This window comes from Dunckerocampus dactyliophorus, chromosome 18 (assembly GCF_027744805.1).
Source record: "Dunckerocampus dactyliophorus isolate RoL2022-P2 chromosome 18, RoL_Ddac_1.1, whole genome shotgun sequence".
Lineage (NCBI taxonomy): Eukaryota > Metazoa > Chordata > Actinopteri > Syngnathiformes > Syngnathidae > Dunckerocampus > Dunckerocampus dactyliophorus.
Window position 1 is genome coordinate 5,084,658 of NC_072836.1, and position 13,972 is coordinate 5,098,629.

Consider the following 13,972-nt stretch of genomic DNA (forward strand, 5'->3'; position numbering starts at 1 on the left):
TATTGCTGTGACACTTTAAGCAGAAATAAATGATCCACACTATAATTACAGCATTTATTGTAACAGATTTGGAACACTTATTGATGATCTTTGTGTTGGTACATAAATAAACATTAGCAATTATTATCCTAAGGGGTCTTATTTAGCTTCATGAGCGGGCTAAAATATTAGAACCATATGTTGGCATGATGCAGTGACGTTCCACACCACTAAAAAAAATCAGATGCCATCACATGACAATATGGAACACCACCTTCTTTCACTTAAAAGGTTCCTCTCCCAGAAATCCTCCCATTTGGTGTCACAATTCCAAGAATGTCTAATATTTCCTATGGCAGCCATGGCCACTAATTGGCTATGTCCCTGGCCACAAGTGTGTGTGTGTGTGTGTGTGTGCGTGTCCTTAAGTTCACCACTTCACCTCGTCACAGGCTGCTTCACAAGACATCAGCATCCAATGATCTGCAGCCAAACAAACAGCAGTGAGCTCAGGCATGCCTCTGCACAACCCCCCGTGCATTCCTGCCATATCGGCTTAGGTGGTGTCAGGACACAAATAATCAAGAGGCGGTGACACAAAAGACGAGATTGATGATTTTTGTGTCGCCTCAGCAGCCACGAAATTACCCCCCCCCCCCCAACACACACACATACAAAAAAACACAGGAGAGATTTACGATCGGAGCAACTATTCTGAGAGGCGTGCTTGAAGATAAACACTGAACACACACAAAGGAACTTGATAGATTGAACGCTGCATATTCACTGAGGTACAAACACAATTACGCAACATAACTTGTTATAAATATTTACAAATGTTCCAAATGCAGTAAAAAAGGTTATGATCGTGTCAAAGAGGTAACTGCACCTGCTCACCTGCATTTTCCTCCTCTTAGGTAGCTAAAGCTAAGCTAAATTCATAATAACAATCAAAAATGAGTGTTAACATTTCAGCATTAGCATTATTAGCTTCTGTGGCGTGTTTAGCGCAAGAGTGACCAAAACGGGCAAGTCTGACTGTCATCTAAACCAGGGCTGCTTAGCCTGTGGGCCAAATCCAGCCCATGAATGACATCAGACCGACCAAGAAAATTGTGTTTGAATCCTGGGAGTGACTCTTTTTTTGCTTTTTTGCTTTTTTTTCCTTTTAAAACAAAAAAACAAAACACTACAGCACTCCTATTATTTTGTAGTACATCCATAAGAACAGCAGAGTGCTCATGTTGTACAGAGGACCTTTCACTGTTGTTTTTGCGGAAGGTCCTTAAAAACTATCGAGCATGCGCCTCCTATCACACAGAGGATCTATGACTAGTGTTTTTGCAGTTAGTTCTTAAAAACAGCAGAGCACTTCTGCTATATAGAGAATCTTTGACTAACATTTTGGCAGAAGATGCTCAAAAACAGCAGAGCGCTCTTGTCAAATGGAGGATTTTTGACTACCATTTTTACAGCAAGTCCTTAAAAACTGCAGAGCTTGCCAACTATTGTATAGAGGATCTTTAACTAGTGTTTTTGCAGTAGGTCCTTAAAAACAGCAGCTCATAAGAAAATAATGAAGGGAGAAGTCCGGCATCCCTGGTCCTTAGTTTTCTGAAAATGTGGCCCCTGAAATGATTTAGCGGAGCAGTCCTGATCTAAACTTCTTGCCATGAATATTTAGAAATATTTGACACAAAAAAAAGTGTTCGTTTACAGCCGCCATCTGCTAAACAATGATTAGCCGCTAAATACGAGCTCACTTTAATACAAACAAGGCAGCACAGAAGAGGGAGCACCTCTTTAAATATTTACACTATTGTATGTTTCATATTATTATTGCAAAAAGTTGTTCCAAAAATGCAATGTTTGGAGCTCTTGGACGATATTCAAATCCTAGCAGCAGCTGTGCCGCTTCTTATTTTGCTACTCGGTCCAAATGTCTTCATGTTAAAGCACACGCTAACGTTCTTTGTTTACTTCAAAGTGAGCAAACCAGGCTAATTTCCCTGTAAATGCACCTAGGAGGTCACATGACCCTTTAAAAGCTGAAGCTGGTCCATCCTGAGTGTAGCGTCCTTTGGTAAACAGCTCTCAGCTGCCTCTCTCGTGGCTCCTGTCCCGTCCTCGTTATTTGCCAAACAATAGCTTGTTGTATTTCCTCCCATCATGCCTCTCTTCCCCGCCGCAGCGCACATCTGCATCCTCCTCCAGCTCCCTCGGCACTCGAGTCATCGGCGAAACGTGCACACGCTTCCCCTCTTGTGTCGCCCCCTCCTCTTGGGGCTTTGGGCGTGGGCAGGCCAGTGACATTTGGATGCATCTTGCGGAGGGTCGTCCGCCATGACCAGGCTTTCCTCTCTGACCTCTTCCTGAACCGGTCCCAGAGTTTGTGATGTGCCTACACCGCCACACCCGCACTTCACATTCCTGCTGGCTCCAGTGATGACGTATGCCACTTTGTTTGGTGTCAGGCCGCCCGTAATAGACAAACACCATGTTGACACTAGCATATGTTATCAATCCGCCGCACTCGTAAAGCAGTGCGCTTCTGGCACTGTCCCGACCTTCAGTCTCCCGCTTAGTCTAGCTAGGAGGACTTCCATGCTGGAGTGTCTGAGATGGAACGCTAGGTTGCACAGTAAACCATGTGACATCGCTCTTTTGTGGTATTTTTCACCAAAGAGGTGCCGCAATAGTGTATTGGACATGTGTTAGCCTTGATCTTGGAATTTAGACAGTTTAAAAGTGCTTTTATTAAGCTCTACTGGGAACACACCATTTTGTGTGTCTGTATTAATACTAATGAGCCGTGTGTGTCCCGAAGAAGCACTATTGTGTACTTAATGTGTATATTACATACAGCAACGTACCATTAAGGCGTAAGCAACGCCCACATCAAAGTACTACTACTACCAGGTTAGCTGGTTTTCATTGTTTTTCTGTAGCAGCTGTGCAGTAGGTTCATTTTCGCCTGGCTATGAAGCTATCTAGCTCATGTCTAAGTCAGGGATGTCAAAAGTGCAGCTTGTTTTTTATTGGCCCACGGCACGTTGTAGAAATAAAATTAGTAGGTAACACTATAGAAGTACATTTTTGCATGAATATGATAACCTAATGAATCATCATCAACCATGGATATTAAATCTAAATATATTTGTTAATTAATATATAAATGTGTGTATGTGTGCATGCACCCTAAGGTTAGCCTGTTTACAACTCCCACATCGTAGTTGATGTGTAGCGAAGCCTCCTTTTTACCCCTGTGACGTGTTGGGCGTATACACGGGGCGGGTTCATCTAGCTAGGGGCGGGTCAGAGGCGCTATCATGTCCATGAGGAAGGAGGTTTTTCCTTCATGACGTCATGAAAAGCCCTACCTTAAAAAACAAGCGTTTAAGCGCCTCTTCTCTCAAAAGTGGAGTAAACAAGTGAGGGACAAGAGATTTTTCTCACGTTTGGTGCTCATAAACAGGTTGCAGGGACACATTACCATTAGAACATCATTAATACATAATACTGTATAATACTCCCATGTGCCAATTCCAGCTTTCATCTGATTTGTATGTATTCAAATGCTTACACTTATATAATAGTGTTTATATTGCATTATTTGTACTACACTGCAACTACCACTTGTCAAAAAGCACACACACACACACACACACACACACACACACACACACACAGGTGTCTTGTTAATACACATCGCACACACCTGCCAGTGTGTGCAGTGGTTAGAAAGAGGGTTAGTGGGGGGGGGTTAGGTTGGGTAAAGGCTACAGGAATGATGGGAGCGTTAGGTTGGAGGTCGCCCTGGTTTCCCTTCGCTTACCAGTGCAGCTGATGCGCCGGCGGCCATGCCATGCCCGCGGAGCGCTGCCGTTGACTGTTCAACGGCCCGAACGACTCCCGCTCGGTGGTCACAGCGAATTAGCTCGGCTTACCAGACAATTGAGACTTTTTTTCTAGAGAGGCTCTCGGGGCAGCGGGGGACAACACCACGTGAGCGCCATTTTCTTAACTGCTAAATAGTAAATGACAACATCCTTTTAAGAAGGTGTGCAACATATAAATGATCTATTTTTACGATTTATTATTAAAAAGGTCATCATTCCGCAAGGCTAATGCGCATGAGGCTAGCCTGCATGCACATGATGTAAAGATTAAAGCAGATGCTTCAACTCAGTGTGCGATCTTAAGGCTTTAGTTGAATCATATACTGTACATAAATTGTGGATTTATTATTTTTTTTAACTGCAAAAATCTCAAATCCCGCGCAAGCTCTGAACTAGAAAAAACGGCGAGTAGCACGGCAAAGTCCCTTATTTATTACATGTAATTTATCTTGGGCATTAAAACAAATAATTCTTCATCCAGTTTATTTTGCCATAAGCATGAGCAACCATGGCAGTTGGGTTTATCACAGCGAATTAAATAATTTCATGTTTATTACACATTTATATTTTTTAATCCATATTTTAACATTCATTGAAACAATAAAAGTATTTTTTACTGTACTATTATATTCATTTTTTTATTTTAATGTGCTTTTTAAAGCAAAGGATTTGAATACATTTTTAATTTATTTTTAATTATATTTAATTTTTATTTGTATTTCATTTTCATTTTTTATTTTAAGACGGGCATCTTGACAATGTCCAGAGCTGGTGTCTCCCAAGTAAAATCACATAGAAATAAAATAGACTACTCTAAGAACCCTTTAAAGACGGTGCATAAAAACAACATCAAGAAAAGTAAAGACTGAAAAGAAGTGTGTCATAATGATCACTCAACAGCATTTTGAAGACTGAGAAACCTATCATTAACTTGACTTCATCATTTGTTAAAAAAAAAAAAAGGCAAAGCTTTGCTACACATCTTAAAAAGTTTTACATCCCACTTCCAGCATCAAGGCTAACACACTTCATTGTGACACTTGCCATTCCAGAGCAACTCAAATGGTGAAACGTGCAGATAAAAACGCTTTATCCACATTCTTACCCAGTTTGCTGCTAAAATGTCCACAAAGTTTCATGGAATTTGGTCATGTGGTTTTTGCATAATGCTGCTAACTACCAAACAAACCAAAAACTATATTGGCACCTTTGCTAAAACGTGGTGTTCAGTTACAGGAAGTAACGTCCGGAAAGGAGGATGGGCTTTATCTCCCATCCGAAAATAGTCGTGCTGTTTTACCAACATGATAGTACGAATTAACTTTGTGACATTCCTTCCTCAGGAAATGTAGCACACTAAAATTGGCCTCCTCTGCGCTGCCTGCTGGTGAGAAATTCAAAGAGAGAGAAAACGTTCATTTGCTCTCTGAGCCTGCCCACAAAAATACCACGGTTACATAATGCAGAGTAATAGCAGCCCAAGGAGTGCACGCTTACAAACAAGCTTAAACATCATCTGAGCTGCACAGAAGAAGAAGAGCAGGAATTAAAGGCGTTGTTGATGTCGTAACACTGACCACGTTGGGTTTTTGTTGTTGTTGTTGTTTGGCGTCGCTTTGTGTTTTCATTCTTCTGTCGGCCGCCGCAAGCAAATGACAGGTTGTGAAGTTTCCTTGAGTAAAACTGGAAATAAATGCAGACACGTACCCCAAAGCATTTTTATTTAGACGGCAACCAGGACAGAGGGATGTTTTTATATGAAAAAGTAGTAAAAGTAGAATACATCTGGAATACTGTCAGGGGTGTCCAAACTTTTTCGACCGAGCGTCGGAAACTGAAAAATCAAAGGATGGACGGGCCACTTTGATATTTGACATTTTGCAAACCAACTCATGAAGATATGCTAAGCAGTGATATACTGTATACAGTATTTACAAAAGAAACAACAGCTTTGTGATATAGGCCAAAACGCATATTATTAGTATGAACTTTTTGTCCTTTATACTTTTTTTTTTTTGCTCGTTTTTTCCATTTCTGTTTTGAGTTTGTTTGTTTTTTCCAAATATTTCAACATTTACATATTCTACACGTTCTCGTAATGTTATAGAAACTTTTTCACAACCTGACTTTCCAAAAATTGCAACTTTATTGACGACTTTAGAAAATAATGTTTTTATTTTTTAATATTTCAATTTGAATTGTAATTCATTTGATTTTTAACATAATTATTTTTTTTTTATTTTAATAATTATGTTTTGACATTATTCTTGCTTTTAGTCTCCCAATATTTAATCATTTCCTTCTAATTTATTGTAATTCCAAACATCATTTTTCTATATATTTTTTTGTTTTATTTTTTAACTTTTTTTTGTAAAATTACTGCTGTTTTTTTTTTCATTTTTGCAGCGTTTTCTTTTCATATTCTTGTTTAATTGTATTTTTAGAATGTGCCTCGAGCCAATTAAAAAAAAAAAAAAAAAAAAAAAACAGCCATGGGCCGCAAATGGCCCCCATGCCGCACTTTGGACCCCTGCTGTATATTTTACATGCTGTTGTTGCTGGACAGAATTTATGGCACATAAACCACCCACCATAAATAGAAATGTATAATGATAAGAATAAAAATGTGAAATAATTCTTATTATATATTAGGATTTAATCAGTCAGTGAAATACACATTTTAATTATAGGACACATGTATGGTCCATAGCCATATGAAATCAAGTAATTTAATATAGTTAATATAGAAATAATTATTAAAAATATATTGAAACATTGTACAAAAAAAATCAGTTATTACAAAATATTTTTTAAAGGTAAATATTACAAATTATTCCTTATTTATTTATTTTTTTTAACCTGAGCTACGTCATTGATTACTGTACTGTTTCCAGTGAAAGGACAGGGAGAGTTGGCAGGAGCAAGGTTAGTCAGTCAAGACTAACTTCTCTAAGGATTAGCTAAGTCATTTCTCAATAAAGTCACTACTCTGGGTAGTTTTGTTTCACCACAGCGCCATCTGCTGTTGGTGCTCCACTGAATCGCCACCAAATGTAAGTGAGCCCATTGTGGTTTTAATCAGGATGGGGCAGAGGTGTCATGTTGTCCCAATAAATTTGACAAACACTTAAGAACGTCGCACTGTTGTCTCTTGGTTGGAACTAATAACAGTGGTGGTAGTGTCAGGACGGATTCTTGCGTGTTTTTGTCCCAAATTCCTCATTTGATGGAAGGTATGTAAGGATCTGGGGGGGAGACAAAAGGCCGCTGTTGTGAGGAGAGAAAAAAACAAAATAAATAGGATGTTTTTTGTGTGTGGGGGGGTGGGGGGACAACATATGTAAACAATTCAATTTGATTTGAAGCGAGCGAATGGGATTAGCTGCAGGAATTTGCTTAGGCTGTCGTCTGCTATTGTCCTCAGGAATCGATGTTGTCCTCAGGAATGAATGCAAGATGATTGTTGGCTAGGAGAAAGTGAACAAATGAGGCGTCCGTGTTAGCGAGTTGCTGCATACTTGCAAAGATTAGCAGCAGCCTCTGTGATCTCTGAGTGGCAATGAAGTGTGGTAAAAGTGCACCAGGAGGTTCCTGGCAAGCTTTCCGGGTCTTGTGACTCACCATCAGGAGTTTTCTTCCCAAGAGGATTGGAGGTAAGTTAGTGGTGGGGGTCAGGTACCGTCTTTTACCACCCCACCGTCCAGTCTGACCGACTGGAAGCTGGTGTTTACGCGCCTCCACACAAAGTTATCTGATCGGGCGACGGGCGCTTGTTTTGTTCAGCTGTCGGCCATCGTGTGATTTAAAGGCTGCACGGAAGGTCACGTTTGGTTTCCTGCAGTTTGGAGCGCTTGTTTTTGAAAGATATTCATGCAGAACAGTCAGAAAAGATATTTGAATGGGTTTATTTTCAATTTTTGGGCTCTTTATAAAGCAAAATACTGTAAATGCCCAAAGTTCATCTTTTAGCTGCCAGCTAATGTCAAGTGTCAAGAGATAAGCTGAAGTCTAGCGAGATGATGAAAGTCTCTCGTGATTTAGCCGAGGACTCGCGTGACATACTCCCGATTCAACATCTAAGCACATGACAAATATTCATGTAAACTGGTTGTGTCATTCTGTTTATTAAAAAAAAACAAAAAAAACATTATGATGCGTACACTAATACCAGTAAAAGGTTTGCACACACTTCCTCATGCTATTCAATGGGAAAGTGTCTCCAAACTTTTGACTGGTACTGAGTTGGTCTATTACCATGCAGGTGTGTCTGTCATTGTCCTGGATTGTTACCTTTTTTATCCAGCATTGGACCAAAATGGAATTATTTTAAATTTGTGCTGCTTGATGAACTGAACATGTAATGCAATATTAGCAGGAGTCTAATGTCTATCAGTCTAATACTAACATAAAATGGAACTCAGAGAACGATGGAAGATGCCGAACTGTACCACTGTTTTGACTGCACTTTTTATCCAGACTTGGATAAAATCAAATAATTTAGCAAGTGCAGCAGTTCACAGTAGTAGTGTGTGTCATTATTATTTAAAAACAATGTAATCAATAAATAATCGATACAGAATTTTGAAAGTCGTTCACTTGGAATTTAACATTTATAAAAATAAATTTATAGTTTATTCTGCCATGTTTTGGCAGAATTTTTCATGAAAATTTGTCTTTTTCTTGCATATTCTTTTGTTAAAAAAAACTTGTAGCACATACAGTAATATTAGTCAAAAGTTTGGAGACACTTCCTCATGCTATTCAATGAGAAAGTGGCTCCAGACTTTTGACTGATGCTGTGCATATCCTGTACAGCAAAAAAAAAACAACTGAGGATGTGGTTCATCGATCACGGGTATGCCCCTTTACCCAGACTTGCACCAAAGCAGAAGGCCTTTTGATTGATATTGTGGAAATGTTTGATTTTTCCTGCATGTCGTTGTGCTCGCATGCATACACTTTTTTTTAACATACATAGCCACAGTCAACTAACTAATGAAATATCTCCTTTTGCCCATGTTTTGCTGGCACAGGTTTCCCTGGCAACACCAATTTTTATTTTTGGCTTCATAGCCACAGAGAAGTAGAGTGGAGCCGATGTGCCGCTCTCAACCGGCAGCTTTGAGAGCAACGACTCTCCCAGCAGGCATCATTTTCGGTCCTCATGCGTGTGGACATTTTTTTTGGTGTGCGGATAAATAAAAGCTTTTGTCGCCACTGGTTTTTACATGAGGCCCGACTGCAAGCACGTGATGGAAATGTCTTTAATGGACAACCTCAATGGTTCTCATGTAAAGGGACCAGATGTAACCTCCAAAACATAGTGGAATTATTCATTACACACTTCAGATCATGTTTCAGATCATCAAACAAATGCATGAACTGCCTCCTTAAGGTCATGCCACAGCATCTCAATGGGGTTCAGGTCAGGACTTTGACTAGGCCACTCCAAATTCTTTTTTTCTTCAGCCATTCAGAGGTAGACTTGTTGTGTGCTGTTGTGTTTTGGATGATTGTCCTGCTGAAGAACCCAAGTTGGTTTCAACCTGAGGTCACGAACAGATGGCCTGACATACTCCTTCAGGATTTTTTGGTAGACAGCAGAATTCATGGTTCCATTTATCACATCAAGTCTTCCAGGTCCTGAAGCAGCAAAGCAGCCTTAGACCATCACACTACCACCACCATATTTTACTGTTGGTATGACCTTCTTTTGCTGAAATGCGGCGTTACTTTTAATGGGACACACACTTTCCAAAAATGTTTGTCTCGTCTCGTTTAAAAAAAAAAAAAAGAATATTGCTGAAAACCGATAAAACACTCAATAAAAGACATTGATTCACTTAATTTTTGTCTTTAATTTGAAAGATGCAGTGCATAACAATAATCTGTATAATACACAAGTAAGTGCCCAGTATTCTCACGTTGGGAGTTTACATGAGTAATCCCTTGGCAGGTAACCCTAAAAATACATACTGTACATACAAAAAGCAGTTTGTAGCATTAGGTGAGTTTTATGGTATTCACTGGTGTAAATTCTACTTTCAATGTAAGTGTAAAATCTGTCCCATCCAATCCCAATCTCATTAAATGGTAAATAAAGGTGTTGTTTCATACATACTAACAATAAAATGATGATATCCTCCCTTTTTCTCCTTTACTGACCCGCAGTCAGGCTATAAAAATGTCTGCTATTTAAAAGCTATCAGATAAGATGTGCGTGCGCTTGACTGGGTCAGGCATGAATGACCTTTTTGGTTGTCTTTCACTTCAAGTCCTCCAGTCAGTCAGTCGGTCGGTCAGCCTCCCTTTGAAAGGAGCTTCCGCTTATCAGTAAGCTATTACTTCTTGCTGAGGCAGCCTCTGCAAACATGGGACGCAGCCATGCACTTTCAAACAGAGCCAGCGCAAACACTGATAGGCATCTTCTTCAAATGTTGCCAGTGGGGCACATTTTTGTTTTCCAGTCTGACTGGAAGAAAGAGACACCTCAGCCACATTTTTACATCTCGTGTGGGATTCCTGGAATAAGCCAAATAAAAAAAAAAAATTAAAAAAAGACAGAGCGCTCCAGTAGCCTCTCTTATTGTGTGGAGTGTAAGGCTTGCTAATATGATTGTGTTGCAACACAATCTTCACATACCATCTAAGTGTTGCTCGTTTAAAACAATGAATAAAACAAATCACATTTATTTCATTTGTCTGTATGTGTGCGTGGCTTTCACTAAAATGTCCGCAACTGTTTTTTTTTTTTTCCTGTCCAAAAAGGTGGCGTGGGCACTGCGGCCACCCAGCTGTGCAAAACGGTGAAGGACGTCACCGTGTTCGGGACGGCGTCGGCCGCCAAGCACGAGACCATCAGCCAGGCCGGCGTCGCGCATCCCATCGACTACCGCACCAAGGACTACGTGGAGGAAGTCCGCAAGATCAGCCCCAAAGGTGAGAAGAGCAGGGTGAAAATGTGCTAGAACTAGAATGTCACCACATGTTTATGAAATCGGAGGCGTACGCTCTGATGACAGAGAGGCAGTGAAATGGTTAACTCCTGCTGAAACATCAAAAGACACACAAACACAAATGAATGCAGAATGAAAGCATACGAAAATTATTATTTAAAAATAAATTAGAAAGTGGTTCATTTGGCATGTATTTAAATCCCGTATATGCACCTTTTGTCCAGACTTGTACCAGAAATGTACTTTGAGGGGAATAAAAATCAAGGAAGGAATAAATATTTTAATAAGTAAATAAGTAAATATCAATAAATAATTTAAAAAGTAGTTAATTTGGCTTTTAACTTCTTTTTTTTCTAGAATTTGAACCATTATCCAGACTTGCACCAAAATGTATTTTGGGGGGAATGAAAATTAAAAAACATGAAAAATATTATTTATAAATAAATCAATAAATATCAATACATTTTGTAAGTACAGTAGTTCATTTGTCAGTTAACAATTTTTTAAAATCCTGTATCTGCACCTTTTTTGAGGCTTGCACGAGAACTGAATGATTTCAGCCTTGGTCCGCGTTCTCTCCGTAAACTGGAGATTTTTTTTTTAAGACAAAAACCATTAAAAGCAATTAAAAAAAAAAATTCTCTGCATATTTGCCTAATCCAGTAGCATGCAAACAATGAAAACAAGACTTGAGCAATATGACCTTTTTTAAGGGCGTGATGTTTGTACCACTCGTCCATTGGGTCTTATTAGATGTACCTAATAAAGCGACCTGTGATTGTATGAGTCTCATTTCCCATCGAGCCTTTGTCCAATGTGGTGTCAAGCAAGACGGGGACACAGCTAGATGGATAGGAAGACAAGGAGAAGTGACATTTTAGACAGAATGCCTCTAATTAGACTCACGGATCAATGCCCACCCCACCCCCCGCAGCTCGCTACCTGTCAGTGACCACCCTGTGACCATTCATTTGTGCCATGGTCCAGGTGGAGTCCTACTGGGAGCATCCCGCCAATCAATAGCAAGGCAGGGTAACAGAGCGAAGAGGGAGAGGGGGGGAAGCCAAATTTGAGGCATCCCCTCTGGACATACGTAACGTCGTTACGGCGGAGAGTGCTCTCGCATTCATTAGCTGTCAGTGCTTTTGTCATCCTGTCCTCAGAGGACAGGATATTACTTTGTCTATGTGACGCCTACTGCCTGTGTGGCTTACAGTACAGAGTACCTTGTTTTCGATTGCCTGTGTGGCTCATTTCCGTTTATGACTGCCTTTGTGGCTAAAACATTTGGTCTTATTTATTTCAATGTGCCATTTTATTACCAGTGTGGCTCCAATTAATGCAATAGTTTTGTCAGTTTATCGTGGTATTTGATCATCTTCAAACCATCTGTCTCCTGCTACAGGACTGGACGTCGTATTGGACCCTCTTGGAGGATCAGACACCCACAAAGGCTACAACCTGCTGAAACCAATGGGCAAACTCATCACCTACGGTCAGTACTAACTTATCAGCCTTATGCTGTGCTGTAAGATGGCTTAAGGACAATACACGAGGGACAAAATTCTTGGGACACATTTCTTTGGACTAGACACCCTTCTAGTTCAAAAATTCCTCATCTTAGCAAGACAATTGTATGTCTAGGAACAGCTTGAAGGAGGCCATTTTGTGTAAAGGCATTCTTGGATAAGTTTAAGCACTCTCAGATCCGACATTGGTGACCATTGACTTCACACATGGACACTCTAAAATATAATAGAAGGTGTTATATATTTTTACAATATGCGGCAGTTCAATAACTAAAGAGCCCAGGTCTGCAAATGGCCCCTGCCCAGACTTTGGACACCCCTGTCGTATTTTTTTTTAAATAAAAAAGCCCCAAAAAATCATTTTAATATGTATAATATCATGTGATTTTATTGTAATATTGTAACATTTAAGTTGGATTTAAAAATGTTGTTACAGTACAATTTAAAATCTCCACTTCCTGTACTGTAGTTGTCATTGTCCCAATACTTCTGTCAATAGAGACGATTCATTTCTGGTACACAAACCAAAATTCTTTGCCCAGGTGACCGTGATCCTTGGATGTTTGGATGAAACTCTCCGTAGCCTGACAAGATGATTTATGGATCACTTTTATACCCCAGCCAATTAAACACAATACATGAAGTAACAGTGACGACTTTCCTCACAAAAAAGCAGCTTCCTGTTTGCCACTGTAACCCCACCATGTTTGCTGTCTTTGATGTGTGTGTGTGTGTGTGTCTGTGCGTGCGTGCGTGTGTGTGTGTGTGGTCCGTGGGAAGGCTTTTTCTCCTTCTTGGTGGCGATGCATGCAAGAGTGGGCGGGGTCGGCATGCAGGGAGAACAGGCCTCTGCCTTTCCATGTTGTCCAAAGATCCACTACCCTGCATGTTGCCTCCCACATCCTCACCCATTCATCCCCTCTCACCCAGTCACCCCTCGAACCCTTTATTCCCATTGCCTCGCTTCTTCCATCTTATCAGAATTATGCAGTGCCGAACAATGGAGCACATTCTGTGTACGCCCGGAATGTCTGAATGTAGCAGGCTGGATGTTTGTGGTCTAATGTGGTTTAATCCCTGAGTGTACACGAGGTGACAATGTGGGAATACCAAAGGAATACCAGATGTGACGTGATGAACTAACTATTTTTTCGCTAAAATGGAGAAAAACATGAGCTTTTTACACCCAGAACCACACACTTAAAATCAATACCACCCCCTAACCCTCTCTCCAGGTGCCGCTAACATGCTGGCGGGCCAGAAGAAGAACCTGCTGGCCGTGGCCAAGAACTGGTACCACCAGTTCTCCATCCACACGCTCAACCTGATCCAAGGCAACAAGTCCGTGTGCGGCTTCCACCTGGGCTACCTTGATGGGGAGACGGAGCTGATCAGCCAGGCCATGAACACCATCCTGGACCTCTACAAGCAGGGCAAGGTCAAGCCCCGCATCGACTCCACCTGGCACCTCGAACAAGTGAGTGTTCAAATCAAGTTAGCTACTCAGAGTTCTGTGAAAAATTGTATCAGAAGTAGTACACTTGAGTTCTGTGAGAAATGGTAATTCTCTGTGATGCCGTTTGTGGCAACATTCTGGATAGGTGACCCC

General features: G+C 40.5%; 1 protein-coding gene across 1 annotated transcript in view; it reads left to right on the top strand.

The window, feature by feature from the left end:
• The window catches only part of vat1 (vesicle amine transport 1), a 31,284-nt gene that overhangs the window by 13,127 nt on the left and 4,185 nt on the right, over positions 1-13,972 (top strand). The window contains exons 3-5 of the mRNA XM_054758734.1: positions 10,647-10,817; positions 12,240-12,329; positions 13,599-13,840. Coding sequence (XP_054614709.1) covers positions 10,647-10,817; positions 12,240-12,329; positions 13,599-13,840 — 503 coding nt within the window. The remainder of the gene's footprint in view (positions 1-10,646; positions 10,818-12,239; positions 12,330-13,598; positions 13,841-13,972) is intronic.